The 22,946-nt window shown below is 42.8% G+C and overlaps 1 protein-coding gene across 1 annotated transcript; it reads right to left on the bottom strand.

Annotated features, from left to right (window-relative positions):
- Positions 1 to 587: 587 nt before the first annotated feature.
- Positions 588 to 9,388, bottom strand: LOC102574217 (fibrinogen-like protein 1-like protein). The gene is made up of 3 exons (XM_019480534.2): positions 9,352 to 9,388; positions 9,067 to 9,258; positions 588 to 1,505 (listed from the first exon to the last, which is right to left on the bottom strand). The coding sequence occupies exons 2-3, from the start codon at positions 9,245 to 9,247 to the stop codon at positions 847 to 849; spliced, it is 840 nt and encodes a 279-aa protein (XP_019336079.2). The 5' UTR covers positions 9,248 to 9,258; positions 9,352 to 9,388; the 3' UTR covers positions 588 to 846.
- Positions 9,389 to 22,946: the final 13,558 nt, after the last annotated feature.

The raw sequence follows: 22,946 nt of genomic DNA, 5'->3' as shown, positions 1-22,946 counted from the left end.
GAGAACTTGGAGATCACTTAGGCTGAAGGAAGGGGAGGATAGTTCTGCAGAAGTAGAAAACTTTTTAGGAAGGAAGTTATATAATTTAAAAAAAATGTTCTTGGATACCATCTCCAGGATATTTGTTAGAGAGAGTGTAGTTAAATGTACATCTGGTGTTTGGTGGAAGAGGTGCATTTTAGTATAGGTTCAGTACAGAAATGTGGAAACAGCCAGCACCCTTTCACTCTGGTAGAGTATACCAGAGTCATCTCTTCCTGCACAAAATTAGTGCAAAACGTTATTGGCCTGATGTGGTAGCATATTACACTGACTGCACTAGTGCAAGTGACTACGGGTGGCCGTGGAGTCTGTTATTCCCCTTCTCCGGAATGGCCTGTAATTAGTGTGTATGAATATTCATGTTTCTCAGGAATGTAATAATCTGTCTAGAGCAGGGACATCTTGCATGTGCTCAGATTTTTAGGGTAATTATTCATTTACTACCATTTTGATGACAAATCATTGCTTATGGTTTTTCTTTTCCTTGGTATCAAGTGGTGTGACGGAAATATGACTCGGCTTATAAAACACTGCACAGAGCGTGCTGAAGAAAGAAGAATTTTATTAGGTTGCTATTCACAATATGTCTTGCTGCCTTGTTGAAGGCAGTGAATATCATCAGAGAGGTTGAATATACAGCATAGACATCTCTGTTAGCAGTAGAATCAAAATCTGACCCCAGATCCCTTGCCATGAGGAAGGCAGAGAAACTTGGAGCCTGCAGGATATGATTTCACCTTTTATTTTTCAGATAAGTATTACATTAGGTCACCTGATCATAGTCTGTGGGGATGGACAAGTCTTCTAAACCCTGTGACAGTACATATGAACGGGCTTCAGCAGAATAACTGAGCTTTTGCAATTACTGTCGCAGAAGGTTTGCCAGTGAAGGCCCCCCTTGCGGTTCAGCTGAACATCGTAACAGGAGTCGAACCACCAGCCCCCTCCATGCACATCTGCACAGTTTTTGTGACTCGATCTGTCATTATCACGATCCTTAGCTGAAAACCTCATGTTATCGTGCATGTTTTTAGTCACGGAAGAGCTGAGAGAGTCTCCTGCAGTACCCTCATACATCCCTAACTTAAGCTTATAAAAATCATCCTCATCTGCCAGAAAAAAGCTGTCATATTCTGCATACCGTACCACGCCATTGACATTAGTTAAATCGATCCTCACTTTGTACAATTTCTGCTTGGTGATGAGGTGGATGTACTCATTGCCAAGCCAGTGATCGTTTTCCAGGTTGCCAAAGCCATACTTGTAGGTTGTCCAGGCCTCTGTCCATGTGATCTCCGTGTTGTGGCTGTTTCTCTGGATCACTGTCCACCCATTGCAGCCATCCATGTAGCACTGCACCACGAGCTTGCGGCTTCCTTCAGGCCGTATGATGTAAAGGCCACTCGTGGTGTGGCCTATCTGGAAAAGTTCTTCGCAGTCCCTCTTGAAAACCAAATGGTAAGCTAGGGAACAAAAGGAGATGAAGGCCAGTGACTTCTAAAACTCAAAAGCTAATTGCTTTCCATCTGTGCTCAGAAGGAGCTTCTGTCTAATAGCAAGGCAAGGCTAGCATGCAAAAGCTGAGTCCAACAGAGACCTGGGATTGGAATAAACTCCAGAGCATTATATCAGGTTGATCCCCAGCGTGACTCCAGTGGAGTCCTCTAAGTCCAACCTAGGGTGGTGGCAGGAAGCAGAAGTTGGAGGAGGGATGGGTGGCCCAGACACGCCACGGGGGAGCGGGTGAAAGCAGCAGGGGCAGGGGACGGCTCAGGGGATTAGCACCTAGACTTGTGTGGCGTGCAGGGAGCTGAGGAGGTAAAGGCTGCAGGAGCCGGCGCTGGGCCGCCGGCTGGACATCCCTGATAAGCCTCGCCAAGTGCTTAGGCCAGGAAGGGATGTGGGCTGGTTTGGTATGAAGCAGTTGCTCCATGCTAGATACAGGGCCCAGAGGCAATGAAGCTATCTTGAGGTGAACTGCAAGGAAGTATATGTGGCATTTTAAAAAATAAATAAATACAGTTGCTTGCCCCTTAGAATTGCCTTTTCGTCAAAGTGCTTGCAAGCAGCGCTGTTATGTAACACTGTAGTATAGAGAGGGTGGTGGTAATGCATTTACTGTCTCCTCTGCTTTGCAAGCAGACCTCAACTATTCAAAGACCTGCTATGGTTGCAGCTCTCAGCTGCTGTCCAGGTAACTACCTTTGACTCAGACAAGTCAGTAAGTGCAATTTTGCTCTTTTAAAGGCATATGACCTTGCTTTCCTAGGAGAGGTTTCTTGCCAATCAACCATCACATTCCTGCATCTCTGAACTCTTACACTGCATCTATCCCCATACCCTTGAGACCTGGCTGCAAAAAAGAGTCAGAGTCCAAACAGAAACTACAACAATTCCCACGCATTTTGGGATGGCTTGGCTCTTGCTTTCCTCTCCCAGGGAAAGCTGAAGCCTTCTTTGTCAGCTAGCAATTTCCTGCAGAAACAGCCGACTTGAATATTGCCAGCCCCAGTTTGGGTGAATGGACTCAATATGCTACGAGGAACGGTATGGAGCCTGCACTGCAGTCAATCCGGTATAGGGAATTCCCCTTGAAGTCAATAGACATTGCAGAGATTGATTGCAGAATAAAGCCCAGCTCATAACTGAGATAAGCACATTTCCCTGTGCAGAGATGGTTACTCTAAGGGTGTGGACGCAGGTAAGTTTGGAACCGTTTCAAAAGAGGCACATTTCGGATGGCGGCAGCAGCAGGTATGTACTTTCTAATTGTTGCGTGTGAATAAACAGAATGATTCAAATGTGTCAACACTGCTCCGACTTTAAACCTAGATGAAACAGGACAAAAACCGGTAAGTCTTCAGGCCAGATCATCTTTCTTTTAGACCACTGATTCTAAACCAGGGGGTTGCAGCACCCTGGGATGCCTTGAGATCCTTTCAAGGGTGCCACATCATGTTAGCATTGTTAGGTGTGCAAACATGATGAACCCAGAGATTTCAAAGGGGAAATCCACAACATTACAAACACTAGTGTTTTTTTCTGAGTTTTTTGCAACAGAAAAAATGCTCTATTCTTTTTCTGTAGTCAAGAAAACAAGGGAAGAGTGAGAGGTGGGATTTTCCAAGGGTTTCCTCAAGTCTAACCAAGGTGAGAACCACTGTTATCGACCGACTAGAAGTGGAGGAGTGGACTCCAGTTAGTTTCTGAGTCTTGTTGAATATGTCAACCATTGCCCTCTAGTGAAGTGAAATGGGAACACGCTGCCCAGATGAAAAAAAGCCCTTCTGTGACAGCAACTGAGCTAATGGAGCTCACTCCTTCTCAGGAAATAAATCAGCTTGGGAGATGGTAGCCACAAGCACAGTCCCCTGTCATTGAGAATGGAATAGCCCCCGTGGCGTGTGGGACTGATGTGGAGGGCAGCAGCTGAACGAGGAATGTCCCGATCCAAAATCCGATTTAAAAGAGACCCAGCTTCAATACTGAGGCAGCTGTGTGCTGAGCTGTGGGGCCCATTAAGTTGCTGGCGGAGCTCAGGTTGGAAAGAGGCAATATCAGGAGCTGAGACTGTTTGCCCACTGCCTATAGCAATAGCAGCTGTGCAATGCCTGTCATGACAGCCAGCATGTGTGACTGGCATGGAAGGAGCAAATTAACAGACATGAATCAAATTATAACTTCCTGCATGGATTGCAGCTGGCGACAGCCGGCTTTCATCTAAGGAGCTGTTGCAAAGAATTCACTTCATGCTGAGAGCTGCCACAAGCAGAAAGAAGTTCTCTGCTCCTTTAAATGGACTGGCGATGCCTCTGTTAGCAGGTATTGCTGGAAGACATTATGTTCTATTAACTAGAAATTTGCTAACCTTGGACAAAAAAAAACATTTGGGGTCCCATGAGAGAGGGAGGACTGTAGAGAAGAGAGCTAGAGGCTGAATTTGATGGTGACAAATTCAGATGATGAAGGGCACACGAAGAAAAGGAATAAAATAATCATAAAGGCAGGTGGCTGGAGCTCATCTCACATGCCAAAAGCAGACATGAAAATGCTTGGTGAATAATCTGGGGGGCACTTTTTTCCTCTCAGTCTGTGCCCCAAGTCTATAAGAAACAGAGGTAATAATTAAAGCTGTTAGGAACATACACCCCCCCCCCCCCCCCCCCCAAAAATCAACTGTTGCATTTCAGGCAGAAAAAAGGAAATCTAGAACATTACAGTTGAAAGCCAAAATATCCCCAATCAGAGGCCCATCCATGGCCAGGTTCTATCTTATTGGTCAGACTACATCTCCCATGATGCACTGTGGTCTCCCCCTCCTGGTGAGGGGGACCAGCACATGTTAAGAAAGGATCATGGCCAAATTGGTGAATGAGAGCACAAGTGCCCCCCGAGGCACTGATCTGGCATTTCAAGGTAAACACCTGGATTTGCTCATGTTAAATTGGTATTTTCTGCAGAAAGCAGGTGCTTTTTTTGTGACCCTATGATCTCCTATCTTTAAATGATCTTCTTATAGCAGGGTACTTTCAATATAAGTGAACGATAGGGGGAACGGTGTTCCTTGTGCTGTACACCCAGACTCCTGTTGCTGCATACACCATAGAAAACACATATACTAATTAAGATGATTAATCTGTGCAGTGATGTGTAAAGGACTGCAGGTTTGCAAAGATCACTGTGTCAATGGTAGTTTGCCGGTTGGCCTCTTTAAACTTTGCATCTGCCCTGTGGAAGTGCTGAGTATTGTTCTTCTCACAATGAGGATTGTACTTTATTTTAAGCCCAGGGTACAGAAGTGCTCAGAGCGCTACAGTGAAACCATGCATCTTTTTAAGCTCCCTTTCGAAGTTCATGAAGTTTCAACTGCGCAGTACGTGAAATATTAAAAGACATGTGCAAAAGGTAGTTAATATCTAGAACATTTTACACTGGTAATTTGGGTTAGTCAAGGAAGCGCAGGCCTGCTGGCTCCTGCCAGATTTCATTTCTGTCACTAGAATTTTCCAGCTAGATTGCTGTTTCTTCCCCTTACTAGGTTTCTTTGCCTTTTTCCTTGCGGGGTCACTGCATGGCTGCACTGTTTGCTGGCTCCCGTGCCAACCATTGCATGTCATTCAGGGACCGCTCTGGAACTTCATTCCCCAGGTGACATCCTTTCAACCTGAAACGCTGGTGATCCCTTCACCTTTCTTTTGAAAATGAAGGGCTTATTGTCCGAAAAGGGAGAATTGCTCAATTTTTTTTGTTAAGATATTTTTGGGATGAGAAATGACCTGTTGACTGTTTAGAAAATATTTTATTGATTTTTTTTTTCCCCCAGTTTTTTCAAGGAGAAGCAATAAAAATGGCAGAAAATAAACAATTTTAAAAACATTTAAACATGTTTAACTGAAAATTATTTGGCTATTGTTAAGAGGATGAAAATGAAAATATTTCATAGATTCATAGATGTTAGGGTCGGAAGGGACTTCAATAGATCATCGAGTCCGACCCACTGCATAGGCAGGAAAGAGTGCTGGGTTCAGATGACCCCAGCCAGATGCCTCCTCTTGAAGACCCCCAGTGTTTTGTCTGTGCCACTTCAGACAAAACACTTGGCATTTTGTGATCACTTCTTTTGAAGGTACTGTTCTGCTTCTGTTCTTGTCCCTAGCGGTGACTGTCTCTGCCTGCTGGAGTCATTTCTTCTCCTGGCTTTCCAATGCTGCTACCTCTATCAAGTCTTAAGGAGAGCAGCTAAAGTTAGGTAGCAATCACTAAGAGTGTGTGTAGACAAAATGGGGGCCCTAAAATGGTTTGCATGCTTTGGCAGTGTGGAAAGCATTTGAAAACTCACTGCTTTTATTTAGGGTGAGGCTGCAGCTGGAGTACTGCATCCAATTCTGGGCTGTGCAATTCAAGAAGGATGTTGAGAAGCTTGAGAGCGTGCAGAGGAGAGCCACACACAAAATCAGAGGGCAGGACAACAGGTCCTATGAGGAGAGGCTGAGAGCCATGGGACTCTTCAGCCTGGAAAAGCGCAGGCTCAGGGGGGACCTGGTGGCTGCCTATAAGTACATCAGGGTGGTACGTCAGGATCTGGGGAAACGTCTGTTTACCAGAGTGCCCCAAGGGGTGGCAAGGTCAAACAGTCACAAACTCCTCCAAGACTGTTTCAGGCTGGACATAAGGAAAAACTTCTTTACTGTCCGAGCCCCCAAGGCCTGAAATAGACTGCCGCTGGAGGTGGTGCAAGCACCTACTCTCAACTCCTTTAAGATACATTTGGACATTTATCTCGCTGAGATCCTTTGACCCCAGCTGACTTCCTGCCCCTGGGGCAGGGGGCTGGGCTCAATGATCTTCCAAGGTCCCTTCCAGCCCTAATGTCTATGAAATGTATGAAACCCCTGTCATGCACACACTCATACTTACCTGCCTCTCTGGTGTTGGGGAGGGGATGGTGAGCTGCTGGTGGGCTGAGTGGTCCCTGAGCCAGGGGGCAGGGGGGTGGGCAGTGTTTCCCTCCACTGCAGCGGTAGTCCTCCCCAGCCAGGTGGCACCTGGCAGCAGGCACCTGGCTTGGGTGGTCCCAGGGGGCACCGCAGCTGCAGAAGGCAGCACCAGGCCCCCACGCAGCTCAGGCAGGCTCCGGGGGCAGGGAGGGGAATCACGCTCACCACTTTTCTTGGGCGGAGCCTGCCTTCCCAGGCTGCTGCCAGGCTGCCTGCACGGGCTTCCTGCAGAGCTGCACAGAGCTGGGTGCTTCACTCCATGGCTGTAGGGCAGCAAATTAAAACTCCTCGGACGAGTTTTAGTTTGCTGCGCCCCAAGTCATTTAAAGCGCATTATGCTGCCAAATTGCCTACAGCGGCTGGAATTCATGCACAATACACTGCCAAGGCATGCGAACACCGACACCATTAAAGCAGGGCAAAAGCATTTAGCCCGCTTTAAAGTGTCATGCATACATGACCCTCGTTTCGTCTACGCGTGGTCTAAGTTGTCATCTAGAACCTGACTTCCAAGCTGCATCTCCTAGCAGTTTCCACTGAACTATTTATGTTTATTGCGATTGCCTAAAACTAACTGAAGCAAAAGCCTGTATTTTCTACTGAATTTGATTTTGCTTTTCACACTGATTTAGGATAGCTTGCAAAGCACTCAACAGGCTTTTTGTTAGGGTAAATTTTATGTTCTTTGGCAAAGTATTCATTCAAATGACTGTTGCAGCAGTGAGGGATTAAATATCTAGAAGAAAGGCTACCCAGAACCAAGTGGAATAATCCCTCATTCTTTGACTGTTCCAGTGAATAATGTGAAAGTTCATGCACTTGCTCAGCTCTACCTTATACCAAAATAGCAATTTTAATAACAAATTGTGTCTCGCTTCTGGGATAGCTTTCAGGCACTTACTATTCCAGTCTTGGCACTCTGCACAGACTCAGTTAACCCTGCCAGGCTGTACAGTGTCCTTGTCTGAAGAAGAGCATTGCGCTACGGACTAGGTCAGTCTTTTATCAAGCGTGTTAATACTTGACCAGCCCAATCCATGCTCCACTTAGCCCACCTTTGTCTCTCCCTCCCAAATCTCCTGCTACCAGGACTCCAAAGACAACTCTTCTCTTCACCCTACTCCTCAGACAAAGGTTTCCCTCCTGGTTCTCCTACATGCTGGTTTCTCTCCCTTATTCCTTTAGCTGCTTGGAGCCTGATATCCTTTGCACTATGTTTATGCTGGTGGATTTATGGCATAGATTTCAGTGGGGTGACTCCTACTGATGATAAGAGCATGAGAGAATTGGATAGAAGTCTCTCCACAACCCCCTAAACAATGATTAATCAGTTCGATCCTTCACGGCTCCCCCACATTTTCCTGTTTTTAGAAAATCCACACATTCCCCATTCCTATTCAGGGCAAAGTAGAATACTACAAATCCGCATTCAGATCAATAGAGCTAATCCAGTTCATACCAGGCAAGGACCTCGCCCTTAATTTGTGCTCTAAGACCAGCACAAAGGTTTCCAGAAGTGAAAACTGGTAAAATACTCCACTGTGACTATAGAGAAAATTAATGGATGCGAGTGTCAGGAGAAAGCCATAATCCATTATGCTACTGTAAAGCTGAATTCATTCTTAAACAAGAAATGGATTACTGTAAATTGAAACCCTGGCTCTGTTTCTGAAAGGAGATTGAAAACATCAAGCCATGCCAACTTTGAAAACCATTTTTTTTATTTCTGGACTCTGTTAGTGGCATGCATAAATATTTTAAAAACAGAGAGGGGGGAATTTCTGTAGAACGGTTTTCCTTGTAAGATCTTTTCTTAAATGAAATGCATTCCACCCCCTCAATGGCTGCCTTATAAAACCATGTTATATAATTCTCTGTAGATACCAATAGATGTTTTTGTGGGGTTTGGAAACCCCATGTAATTTGAGCATAAAACTTGAAGTGTGTTTTATAGTTCCTCATTAATAATAGTTGAGAATTATGCTCCTCTAAGGCAGCAAGCATAAATTCTTAATGTTTAGATATTCATTATATGCCTACAATGATTAGACGTTTGCCACAGGAAAATAAAAGCCAGTGATCCCAAAAGCTTTTTTTTCCTTTACATTTTATTACACAAGTGCAGAGAGTTGTATTCATTTTTTTCCCCCTGGAAAATGTAAATTTTAACAAGATCGAATACTTGAATATTGGAGAACTTCAGAAATAAGACATACTTTTTAACTGTAAGGTCTGTTGTTAACCAGTCAAGCGTCTTACTGAGAGAAGTAATCAATTCATCACAGAATTGATCATTTAAATCAATATTAATTATTTTTCAAAAAGATATGCCAGTCATTAACCACCAATTATTGACATTGATCACATTCAGTACATGATGGGGAAGAACTAATTAACGTTGAAGGGTAATATTGAGGGGTGAAATTCTATGGGTTATATGAATACAGGAGACGGAATTAGATTTATCATTATAGTTCATCCTGTCTTGAATCGATGAAATAGCTGGAAAGAGAGAGGCTGTTCTTACCTTCCCTGGATAAAACATCATTCAGATTGCGAATTGCAGTCACATTTTCTACCAGTTCCAGATTGTCTACATCCCTAAGACGCGCCTTCCAAACTTCTTCCACCATTTCCTCAGCTGAACTTGATGTGCAGATCAGTAAAAACACAGCAAAAACAGCTAGGGGCATATTCAGGAAAGACATCTTTGGGGAACCTAGAAGAGGTCACATACACATAAGTATATATGCATTAGTATTTGAAAATGGTTTTTATACTTTTAATACAACGGACTGCTTAATAGACTTACTGTTCTTTGGGACTAGATTCAGAATGAGAAAATAGAATAGCAGGTTTCTTATTTGTTTTATACTAGGCGATTAAGTTACACGATGATTCAGTCAGTCATTCATTAACTTTAACATTCATATTTGTAAATGAGGAAAAAATACCTTAACAGCTGTGCGGTTCATGGACGCTATTTACTTACCGTACTATTACAGCATAATGTACAAAGCATCGACTATTTGAATATCCTCTGTAAACCTGATAAATGTGGATAGCAGGGTTCTTAAATATCGATATAGTAAAGATAAGAAATCAAGTGGTGTAGTGTTTGTTGAAGAATCTTGAAAAACAGACTGCATCGATTGCAGGAAATAATCTGATGTTTAAAGGAAATATTTATATACTTGATAGAAATTAGCATGAAAATGTGACTCTTCACTTCATACTTCCTATTCCAGCTCTGCAACCAAGTTTTTACTCTGTTGTTGTATTTCACTGGGATCAATATTGTCCATACAATAAGCCAGATTTATCCCCATTGCATTAGCTTCAGTCAACACTAGAGAGATGGGATAAACTGGGGGGAGAAGAACATCAGCAAGTACTGAAGCGCTGCACCGTGGTTTTACTTAAGTAGGGAAAATAACTCTCTAGAAGTCTCTAAAAGGTATAAACACCAAGGGTGGAAAGGAGGCATTTAGTTCTGGAACCCACAATAGGATTAGCAACTCTTGATTTGGTCCTGAGTAAATGGGACCTGATTCAAGCATAATAGACGTGCCTATAATATATTCAAATTCAGCATCCTTGCAAGAAAGAACAACCCTCCTTTCCTTCCCCGCTCCCCAAAAAAGTGCAGCATGGCACTATTTAACCTTCACAAAGGAAAATGCCATGAATATGAGGATGTTCGTTTGAAAGAAACTAAAAGGTGAGGCCAAAATGGCTACAGACTGTTTTAAAAACAGTGTTAGAGGGTCAGAAGAAATGTATATCACACATTTTAAAAAGACACTAAATAGTCCAGAAAAAAATGAACATAGTTTAATAGTAGTTAGGGAAGCTGTTACAGGCAAGAAAGCATCGTTCAAAAAAAAGGAAGTCATGCCCATGTGAGGAATACAGATGTGTGGTCTCTAGCCCAGTGGTTCTCAATGTTTTTAGACTCCAGGCACCCCTCGTTAGACTCTAGGCACCCCTTCATAATTGGTTAATTGAGTGGTACCCCATTTCACAAGCTGATTTATTTATTACAGAGGGGTAGGCAGTGGGGGCAGGGGTTGCCGCCAGCCAGAGGAAGCCTGAGCCTGCCCTTATCTGCGTATCTCCTCCCGCCTCCCTTATCCTCTCACATGTCCTGTGGCACCCTTCAAAGGACCCCATGCGGCACCCTGCTCGAGAATCGCTGCTCTAGCCAGTTGCATATGAAGCCATAGCAAGGCAGGCTAAGAGAGAATTTGAGGAGCATCTTGCTAATGACATAAAAGCAGGTTTTGTTTTGGTTTTTGCAAAATACAGCAGAAGCAGGAAGCCCTGGCAGAGGAGCTAACTGAATTCTTGGCATCAATCTTCACCACAGAGGAGGTTGGGTAGATTCCTGCACCAGATCCATCCCTCTTACTTGATTGAATATGAGGAAGTGTCTTAACTTGAGGTGACAACAGGTGAAGTTTTAGACCAAACTGATGAACAAGTCACCATGCTCCCATGGTTTTCAGCCAAGAGTTCCAAAGAGCTCAGCAACGAAACTGCAGAGCCATTAGCAAAAATATTCAAATCGCTCTCGCTGCCAGAGGAGGGGAGGGCTACCAGGATGAGAAAGACCCCGGAGGTGTCCCAGGGAACTACAGACGGGCAAGTCTAATTCCTGTTGCTAGCATATTGGTGCAAGATATAATACTAGATAGAATTAGTGCACATGGACATGGTCATTATGATGTCCAGGAAATGTGTGAGCATGTGGGGGATTTTTTGTAAAGGGAAAATTTTACCAGTCTTTGAGGGTGTTGGGAAGTATATGGATAAGGGGATCCAGTTAATTATAGTATGCTTGGATTTTCTAAGTTTTGATACAACAGCACACCAGAAACTCAGCTGTTACAGGATCAGAGGGTAAATACTTTCCTGGGTGGAAAACTGGTGAAACAAGGATAGGACTAAACAGGCATTTATCCAGCAAAGGAAAGTAAACAGCAGGGCCTCCCCGGAAGTCCATGTTGACACCTTTATTGTTCAACATGATCCTAAATGATCTGGAAAAGGGAGTAAATAGCGAGGCAGCAAAGTTTGCTAGTGACAGAATTATTCCTGATAGTCAAATCCAAAGCAAATGGTGAAGAGTTACAGAAAGGTGCCACACAACTAAATTGTGGATAGCAAAGAAGCAAAGGGAATTCAACATTGGCAAATTTGGGGGAAAGTAACCCTAATTATACGTACTCAGTAGTGGGATCTGAACTAGTATTTCTGAATTAGTCGGGCCTCTGGACTGCAGGAAGTAGCCCTAAGGTAGCTCTTAGGATGATCCAAAGGAACATATCTACCAGTAGAACTGTATCTAATTAGTCAAACAACATTTTTTTTATTTGAAGTTTCAAATTTGGAGGGATTGGGACACTTTATAAATACAGATACTTCCAGTTCTTTTTGACCAGCTGTATCTAGGAGTACTAGCATTAAATGAAGAGGAGAGAAAATAAGGCTGGAAAAAAACAGGAAATACGTTTAAGTGAAACTAATATCTGTGGAGTAAGCTTTCCAGAGAAATTGCAGCAAGCATGTCACTTGCGACCTATAAAAAAGTCTAAGAGTGAACAGTATCCTGATAAATGCATGGTAGGGAATAATGCCATGGTATCCAGGAGAGGGAATGGTAAAGATAGTTTAATCCTTTCAGATACTATCTGCTGATTCCCTGAATGTAAGTGCATGATCATAGAGCCAACCTGGTACCCTTAGTTTGAAACTGGTTTAACATGTTCTTTGAAGCTGGTGGGGGACTCTTCCTCTGTTCTTCCCAGAAGAATACTGGTGACTTCTCAGCCTCCCAGCTCTGTGTGGGTGGACACTTTCAAAAATGCAAAGCTTTCCTTTATCCTCTCATTAATAATTGATTCTCCTCTGACTTAAACAGTTCTTATGTACCACATACGGCCCATCTTCAGTCCCTCTTTTCAGTGTCTGTGGCAACTGCACGTCCAGTTATTTGCATCAGCAGCTTCTAATTCTCTAGAGGTCGTGCGGTTTTGCGCTGCCGTCACAGGTTGGATATTTATCATAGCTGGAAAAGCATGGATGGGTTTTAAGGAAGCTTCCTTTGGCTATATTTCCTTTTCTTCATAATCATGAAATGGGGATGCGTTTTAAGTACACAAGAATTGAACTCTTGTGTACTCCCCATTTCACAGCACCAGAGAGTGAAACGATGATGACTCTTGGTTTCACCACGTCACAGGGGCAGCACGGGCAACAGCCATACAAGATTCCCACCATCATCTACTGTGAAATGGCTTATGGTTTGTATAAGGTACCACCTCCAGGCGGGGAGGGAATGGTCCCTTTCAGTCTAAAGCAAACAGGGGTCTTAGATGCAATGGTATGTGTACTATAGCCACCTCCCCACACTGAGATATGCTGATCTGCCAAATTCCTTTTGCATAGCACACAAAGTGCTACAGACTTCCCAGGCTGCCTGAGGGATTTGGATGCTCAATCCTCATTTGTTTTTGTATTAATTGGGAATCCAGGTATTGTTTTATCTGAATTTGCAATATCTTTGAAATATCAACCTTAATCTCTGCTAACTGGGACCTAAACTCCCCAATCCTATAGTGTCAGAGTTGCAACCAGGTAGTAAATAAATTCCAAATCTGGCCGAGCCATTCATGTGAACGGTTAAGCAAAGACTGTAACAATCCCAAAGATCCTTTGCAAAGAACGTATTCTGCCCATGAAGGGTGAAATCCAAGCCCTGCTGCAGCACACCCATTAATTTTAATAAAACTGCAATTTCAGCCCTTACAGTCCATGATATTAGCTTCAAGATCTTTACATATTTATTGTCTTTGTGGTTTATCCCTTCTGCTTCAAAGCTGTAGTCTCAGTGTGGCAGTGGGAGGAGCGTTGCAGCGGTCCAGTAATACTAATCATAAATCTCTTTAAACATCTGCGCTGTATAAAAAATCAGATTCCTTGTTCCTTGTACTGACTTTTCTGCTAATGGCTTTGACTGTGAATCATAACAAGGACCTTAAACTGATCCTAAGTTAGCCATGCATTGCACAGGGGCAGGTTCTCTCTATGGACTGTGTATGTGCATTAAAAAACGTTGTAGCTGGAGATCTGGATGGTAATGACTATTTCACTACTTGGGTCCTGTACAGGTGCCACAGAGAAGTAATCTGGGAAGAGAACTGCAAGTGGCTCTTTTGGACTTTGCTAGGGAACATGTTCATGGTGTTTTGTGTATGTGCCCAGATCCAGCTCTGTATTGCCCTGCCCCACGCAGAGTACTCCTTACCCCTCAGTAGAAGTAAGCTGCTTAGAGTGCTGTCCTTGGGACAGCCAGGATAAATGTACTATTTCTCTGGCATATCCTCCAAAATCAAAAAGCAGCATTATGTGACCATATAGATTCCTCTGTTATATATTCTAAATTTTAACTGCGTTTTAAAGCTAAGTAAAATATTAGGGATTTAAAAGTGACTAAAGCATCCATATGGCTTCTTGGGTAGTTTGAATATTTGAATTTATTTATGGATTTGTGTGTTGTACGCACTTGGATTTTCTTTGGTGTCAGTGGCCATGTCTACCTGTGATGCTGACTGTGCAGTAGGGTCACGTGGCACGAAGCGTGATGTGATGCTACTGCGCAGCCAGTGTCACTTGAAAGCTGTCTGGGGAAGCTGCGGTGCAGTAACTCCAGCTGCTGCGCAGTCATTTAGTACTTGTATATGCAAGTATTAAATGACTGCACAGAAACACCTGCGCCGTCAGTGTCTCGTGTAGACGTGGCCAGTCGGCAGAGCCTCGCTGCCTTCAGTGGAACAATGCTGAGTTGAGGCTATGAAAAGCTGGACTCCCATCTTTTGCCTACAAGCTTCAGCCTAAGAAGAGGGCAAGCACAGATCTGTCACTAAAATTAAAGGGGGAAGCATTTAAGAGACCCTCTCTAACACAGTTCAGTTTCTTTCAAGGGACTTTTTGAAGGATTTGTAATAAATATGTTCATTTCTCTGTGGCGTCATATGGTGACCATGCCTTTTTCTCCCTGTGCAGCAGGTGAACAGTGTCCTAATGCAGTGCCATATTCAGAACAAACAGAGGAGCTGCCTGCCATATGTACTTGCTGTTTCTTGACCCAGATACAATTCAGTTCTCACAAAGCAGAAGGTGTTATTTGGGGAACTCAAGGACTTAAAATAAGCTTCTCTAAGGCATGGATTTTCCAAATGGCACCTTGACTACCTCTTGAAGGGTTTTTTTGCTGTTGTTTGTTTGGTAGGACCTTAATTTCATGCAGCTCTGAACCCTACCAAACACTGAGAGATGCTGGGGTTTGACTGTGTTGCACTGAGCAATTACCTTTTAAATGCAGGCGTGCAGTGAACTGGTGTCTGAGGTTAAACAAGATGTTCAGGAGACTTGTTTGTGCAGGACCTGAATTTTAGAGATGCTAAATGCCCACAGGTCACTGTGATTTCAGATGGAGCTGTGAGTATCCAGACCTTCTTGAAGAACAGGCCTGCAGCACTTGATGTTAGCTTGCTTGCCTACAGTACTGTTTTATTTATAACTTTTTAAAAAAGAAAGAAAATCCATGGAGTTTTACTTTCAATGCTGCAAATAGATTAAAATTAATGTAATAATTAATTTTAATCTATTTAAAAATCTATCCCAGTAAAGGATGTGGGTATTCACAGCAAGACTAAGAACGGAGATGCCTAAATACAGACCTGTGCTCCAAAATCCCCTGCTCAGTTATTGCCTAGCACAGTTATTACTTATTTATTAGGCACTGTCATTTTTAGCCTTACAGCTCCTTAGTTGCCCAGAACTGCTTTAGTCTGAAGAGCTCAGCATCTAACCCTGATCAGGATGCAGGAACTAGTCAGTCCTCCATCTAAATCTCCCAAGGAGCTTGCTCCAGTAGGCATGCCCTTAACACCTGCTGTTAGGATTTGGTCACTGCAAAAATGGACACTTCCTTTGTAAATGTGGCTGGAGGAAGAAATGGTGCTGTATGTGACGGTGCCTGCTCCTTCCTTTATACCCTAGTGGTTAGAGCAGTTGTCCAAAAGGTGGAAGACTTGAGTTCAAACCATATCTCCCCTCTCCTGAGACAGAAGCCTAACCTCAAGGATAAAGGCAGGGTTGGGTGGGGCACTGTCCATGTCTCCTGTGAACCTGTGGCACTGGGCAAGAAGGAATACAAGAGTCCTGGGACCAGAAAAAAAGACAGCACAAAAGGGAATATGATACTGGGACCACATGCTTAGGGTGTAAGGGAGCTGCAGGCTCTGGCCCATCCTATAAAAAGGGTTAATGAATTTTGTCCAATGACTGTTTGACACAAAAGGCATCAACAGTCCTTGGAGCAATGGCTGGAACCCAAGACTTTCCCCTTGCTCATCTCAGGTGAGTTCCTGGCCCATTTGGCTACAGAGCCAGGTTCTCTCTTTCTGGCGTCACGATCTTTCTTTCCTGTCCCACGAAATGACTTCAGCAGCAGGAGGGCAGCATGCCTTAATCTTGCCTTGGAGTTGTCATTGTTGGCTTCCTGAAAATATTTGCTTTTTTTGTTATTAAGGGGAAAGAAAGGTTAATAAAGAGAACGAATGCAATGCTATCTCATTAGGCTCCAAGCTCATCTCATTTGTATAGACTGTTTCACAGAAATAGCGTGAGCCCTGCCTGACTTCATTTTATAACAATAAAACACGGTTTATTTGTTAGCGCTGCATAACTTCCTTTAAGCCAGTCTGTTCCCAGGAACAGGTAGTAAAAAAAAAAATAAATCTCATCCTTAAAATGCATCTCCCTGAAAATCAACATATAAAATATAGATTATCCTTTGTCTATTTGGTTTTATGTCATTTAGTTTGGGCCAATACTTCCTTCATATACTCATCATGAGTTTATAATGCTGCTATTAAAATTCCTTTTCCTCCGCAACTAGGTGCACAAGCTGTCAGCTTCATGGACATATTTTTCCATCCGAAAATAAGGTTCAGACCCAATCCCTGTACTGTCTAATTGCTGGATTTGGGGACATATGGAGCTTGAGTGAGTAGGAAGAGCTTGTTTCTCAGTGGAGGTCCCAGCTTGGGACGGGAGGTGGAATAAACACAACCTGTGCTGGGACCCTCTGCCAGTAGAGCCCAACCAGAGCCCCTTGGCCTTGTCTCTTCCTTGTTCCTTGTAAAGTTCTCCCCTTTGCCAGCACAGGCCCTGTTCCAGGAGCTCAAAGAGTGGCATGCAGACCAGTTTTGCTAGCTTTCCAACTTGCTGGGAACTCTCCTAGTTCAGGACATTGCCAGTATGGGGTCAGGGAGAGAGCATAGGGGATGGCATGAGGCCTAGTAAATCTAAATTTAACTTGTATTTGGTTCTTTAAACAAAAAAGGTCATTGGTCTAGTATCTGAGAGAGAGAGAGTCTGATTTCATTAGCTGGCAATGGCAACTTAGACTTGAAACAAGCATTCTCCTTAGACCAGAAAGCAACTGCAGGTTTGAACTTACTCAACAGCTGGATGTGGCAGTGTTTTTATCCAGGGGATGGCCCTTAAACTGTATAACAGTCTCTGAGCGTGTGGGTTCACTGAAGGTAGCTGGTAACAAAAGGGTGGCAGTTCAAGTGTGGGTGTGGGCAGGTGATCTTAGATCTCAATTCATGGCTGTGCCTGGGTTAAAATATTTTTTGGTTTCAGGTTGGATGTAAGGAAGAACTTCTTTATGGTGAGAGTGACCAGAATCTGGACTAGACTTCCCAAGGAGGTGGTGCAATGCCCAACCTTGGAAGTCTTCAGGAGGAGGCTGAACTGACACCTTGCTGGGATCATTTGATCTCAGCAGTATTCCTCCCCAGAGCAGGGGGTTTGACTTGATCTTTCGAGGTCCCTTCCAGCCCTTAATTGCTATGATTTCTGTGGGATGCACCGTCTTCTGCTGTAGCTCCATTTGAACCCCTGACTTTTGGGTCTGCTTTGTGCAATGTAGATGTCCTTTGCTTGAAAATGCTTCAGGACATATTCAGAATCAAATATTACCTTCACCTGTTCTGAACTCCATGTTGTTTTTCTCCAAAGCCCAGGGACTGAATCTCTCATTTTATCACCATTTATTGACTTTAACCCCATGAATAGATCATTTTCACTTTCTAGAAGGATGGGAAGGACTTTGGCATCCTATGTACTGTATTGAAAGGTCAACATCATACTAGGTACCACTCCGAGCTTTGGAATGTGTTTGTTTTTGGGCGTTATCTTTACAACAGGGCTCAGTGTCCTAACGCAGGAGTCGTCTTCCCGGATTAGCCGAGGGGTGCAGTATCCTTGTTCTGATCATAGTCAATTCCAGGTCTTGCAGAAGAAAATACAAGAGTTCCTGTAATGGAAAATGACATCATTAAACAGTCCATCAGATGTCTTCCTGAGGCCAGGAAGGCAGCTATTGGTTTATGCCCTGAAGCATGAGGATTTTAATCGTCTCATAATTATTTGTAATGTAATAGTGGGTATCCATTATATTCATACATCCAAATATTCAAGCACAGTGGATGGAAATATTCCAGCTGTAGGTATTACAGTTCCAGTGAATTTCCCAATGGTATTTGACATGGGGAATACCAGTAGCCCCCATAATAGATCTAGAATTAAAATAAATCCTTTAAGTGCTTCTTTTGTATATTTCTAATACTTTTTGAATCTCACTGAGTTATTGTAGAAAATATCTGACAACAATGAGTTCTAATGGAAAGGGATGCATGGTATAAAAATAAAGCTATTTCTTTTTAAGCAGAATTGGTGTAATTGTTGTCCAGGTTGATACATGCTTTGATTAAACCATTAAGGCATCAGAAGAACCTACAAACCCTGTTAAAAATTGGACTCAGATGGGTAATTTGTGAAAGATGATCCTGAAGTCCTGACTTTTATAGAACAGCCAACAAAAAGCTCTTTCTTAGACATGGGAACCTGTGGCTTTGTGATGATAATAAGCAATCTGTGTCTAACCTGCCAAACATCCCATTCTGTCTTTCATGATCGAAATCAGCCATAGGATTTTTTACCACTGACTGGGGCAGCAGAACCAAGCCCTGGGAAGGGTCATGGTGACAGACCAGCGCGCTGAAAACTTCTTTTCCTGAGTTGATTTACAGTCTCATACAAAAGACGCTGCTACCCTCACAATATGTTGTCTTCCTGGGACGGTTCTCATGGCAGTCACATCTATACGTCTCTGCTGGCTTAGTGAGGTTATGTGGGGGGAACTCAGAGCAGAATATTATGGTCCCATATGGCTACATTTGAAGAAACATAAACCACCTTTTCTAGAAAACCATGGCTTTGTTACCAGTGCAACAAGTGAAAATGAGATTAAATTAAAACTCCTTTGGTGAGGTTAAGTCTTTACTTAAATGCATTGGATCCACCATATGCTAGCCTGTCCAAAACATCTGCCCCGTCAAAAAACACATTATCCATGGGTTAGGAGACCTGGGTTCCTTTTTCTTTTTTGCTGCGCCACAGACATCCTATTCTGATGTTGGGCAAAGAGATGTAGTTAGCCGTGTTAGTCTGAAGTCAGGCAGGGTATGTTTGCAATTTATAGACTTACCAAAGTAGATATACAGCACAAGCTTTCATGAGTCCAAGCTCACTTCATCAGATGCTGTGAAAGGACGTGCATAGAGCAATGTATAAAACAGGGCACGTCTACACAAGACATTTACTGCGGAGCTGCCTAGTTAGCTCTGCAGTAAAATGTCACTGTCTATACATGCGGTGTTATTAAGATGGAGTTAACTAATTAACTCCACTGCAGGATAATACTTAAATATAAGTACTATCCCGCAGCCGAGTTCTTTACTTTGCAGGAACGCACACGTAGACACTGCCAGGGGTAGCTGGGGCAGCCCCAGCTTTGTGCCCCAGCCAGCCCCTGTGCAGCATGTTGAGCTGAGTAGGAGCAGCCGTGGGTTGGCAGGCTGACCTCCAACCTGGCTCAACATGTTGTAGACCCAGGCGCACATTCAAACGGCATACCTGGGAGCAATAAACTCCAGTGCAATATGTGCTGGAGTTTATTGCTCTATGATAATAGCATGTGTTGACATGCCCATGGACATGGAGAAAGTGATTCTACACATGTCCTTTCACAGCTTCTGATAAAGTGAACTTGGATTCATAAAAGCTTGTGCTCGCTCTATCTATCTATCTATCTATCTATCTATCTATCTATCTATCTATCTATCTATCTATCTATCTATCTATCTATCTATCTATCTATCTATCTATCTATCTATTTTAGTACTTTATAGATATAGGCATAGAAATATAAGGTGCAAATGTAGCCTGCCTTCTATTTGACTTTGGGCAAATCAGTAAGGCCATATTTACAATTGGAGTACTTTGCCAACATGGGAATAACAGTATACTCAGACTGCTAGTTCTCTGGAGCAGGATCATTGTTGTTGTTTTATGTATGTACAGCAGCTAGCATATAGGGGTTCTGGCCCAGGGTTCCTAGGCACTATGGTAAAAATAATATATTGGCAGAGTCCTCCTCATAGACACAGCTGATACCTATAAAGCTATTACTTGCCAAAATAGCTTATTCCAGTGACAAAGAAACAAGCTATCCTGGTAAATGCATAGTTTTCCTGGCAAAATTGCTTCTTCATTAAGTGCTTTTTCTGGCAGACCTGTGTTAGGCATGGTTCACACATCCTTCACCTCTCAAACTGAAATAACAGAAGTGTGTAAGGTAGACACAACCAGAATCTTACAGTACTTCAGCTGACCATCCTAAACTGGTGATAACACTTCCCTACCTTTATAACATACGACTACATCAAAGATTATAAGATGCTCAAATATAATACAGGCCATAGAAATACTCCAAACTATTAGATAGCTACCCTAACCACAAGGCCTCAGGCCAGGCCAGTTCATTGAGAACTTCACTATTTTTATTATGCCAAATTTGGACTCCCATTGCCTTTGCTTGCTTTCCCCTATGACATTTCCTCATTTTGTAAAAATATCTTTTTGAGTACATTGGATTTCATTGGTAAATTGTTCTCTGAAGCTTCTCCAGAACATGAAAAGTGAAATAAGATGCATCTTGGTTTATTTGCATCAGCTGTAGCAAGGATTGGAACTTTTTCCACAGCAGATAGTTGGAAATGATTTATATACTATACATTGGCATACTAAATCCTGAGGCCATACTGAATCAACGTATTCTGTCCATCACTTAACAGTGTGTGACAGTAACAGGTCTGGATATTAGCATCCTTAAATTCTCATGCTGGGCTCTGTCAATGATTCAGCGTGACTGTGGGCAAGTCATTTGCCTTTTCGACAACGTCTACATTGTACCTGTTTCCTTATTACTAGGGTGGGGATAATAATACTGATCTCCCAGAAGTGTAGGAGAGGATCAACTAAAACCAAACAAAAGAAATCATAGTATAATATTTTATGACTATAGGTTGTCGTGGCAGAAAATAATAGGGGAAAAACATAGTATTCATTTTTCTCACCCCCCCCAAAAATTCAGTATTTTTTTCACTGAAGTCAGGCGCATTGTCTGTGATTCTTCCCACCTTTGCTTGTCTTTTGCCACCCATCGCCCATATTTCGCCACTTCATAATCCATGGACCTGGATTCAATCTTTGGTGCCGCTGGATGGGGAGGCTGCATTAATTAACAGACAAGTATTAACCAAAGTTGTAACGGGGAATGAAAGATAGGGCAAGTGTTCTGCCTGTTGCTGTTTCTTAGGGTGAAGGATGACTTTGGGACCACATCTTAGATCCTGTGCTGACAATCATGTTGGCGTGAGAACAAAATTGCCCTTGTCATGATGGTAAAAAACATTTTTATTACCAACAGTAGACTGCTGTACAAAGGCAACCATAAAATAATTTATAGCCTTGTATATGGGTATGTATATATATATATATATAGTATATAAGTTGCTCAAATTATTTCTTCCATATGTTTCCTTGTACACCTCTTATCTGATTTTTTTCATCTACAGTCAATTGACCATTCACTTCATTTGTTTAAATGATCTGAAGCTCTTCAGTCCTCTGTAGTCCTGACTAATCTAAATATTTGTTGTCATACACCATATTTGCTACTTCACTTCTTATTGTCTTTTCCAGTTCAGTAATAAATATGTTAAATCAGTCTAGCTTTGTACAGGCCATTGGGGTCAAACTTTTGTGATGTTGGCAATCACCAATTATGCTTGTTGTTCTGTGTCCAGTCTTTCAGCCAGTTTCTAAGCTTGTATTTTAATTGCTCCATGACTCTTTGCTTTTCTAAATAGGTTTTTGCAGGAATAGTTTCAAATTCCCATTGAGTTGTGTTAGCTACTTCTCTCTTGTCTTCTCAGGAAATTATAGTAGACTACTGAGGCATGATCCTTTTTAGAGATGCTAGGGTGGTTTGTCCCTAAAATATTGCATTCATATATGTGCTTTTTAGGGCCAGGTCTTTAGCTGATGCAAACTAGCATAGCCACACTGCGATTATACTGATTTATACTAGCTGAAACTCTGGACTTGTGTTTGCAATGACCTTAAATGATAGGAGCCTTAGGAGGTATGACAGATAGGGCGCTGCAGACAGGACAGGCTGATGTGTTGTGGCATAAAATCATAGACAATGAGGGTTGAAGGGATCTCAGGAGGTCACATCTAGTCCAAACCCCGGCTCAAACAGGACCAGCTCCAACTACATCATCCCAGCCAGAGCTTTGTCCTCCTGGGTCTTAAACATCTCCAAGGATGGAGATTGTACCACCTCTCTGGGTAACCTGTTCCAGTGCTGACGTGTGCATTCTGGGGAGATGTGTGCATCCCTTGTGGACGTGGCTTTAGAAATATTTTCTCTTTGCACTAAGAATAAAACAATGGCATAGCATTGTAGAAAGATGGGGAAGGGACCTTCGGAGGTCATCCAGCCCATCCCTCTGCTCAAGGTAGTACCATTCCTGGTAGAGCTGTTCCAACCAGGTGTTGTCTAACCTGCACTTAAAATTTCCTGATGATGAAGATGCCACAGCCTCTCTGGATAATCTGTAACAATGCTTAACCACCCTTGCAGTGAGAAAGCTCTTTCCACTATCCAACCTTAGTTTCCCTTGTAATTTAAACCCAGTCCTTCTTATCCTGTCCTCTGTGGACGCAGAGAACAACTTATCACTATCCTCAACTATTTCTGTATTTGAGGACTATTATCAGATCATGCTACATGGTTTTTTCTTCCACAGATTACAAAAATCCCACTCTTCCAACATTTCCTCGTACGTCACATTTTTTTCTGATATCATTTTTGTCTGGTCGTTTCTAATTTGTTCATATGGCTCTTGAAGTGTAGTG

This window comes from Alligator mississippiensis, chromosome 4, assembly GCF_030867095.1.
Source record: "Alligator mississippiensis isolate rAllMis1 chromosome 4, rAllMis1, whole genome shotgun sequence".
In the NCBI taxonomy this organism is placed as follows: Eukaryota; Metazoa; Chordata; order Crocodylia; family Alligatoridae; genus Alligator; species Alligator mississippiensis.
The sequence above is the reverse complement of the archived record's forward strand: the minus strand, read 5'-3'. Positions and strand labels throughout refer to the sequence as shown.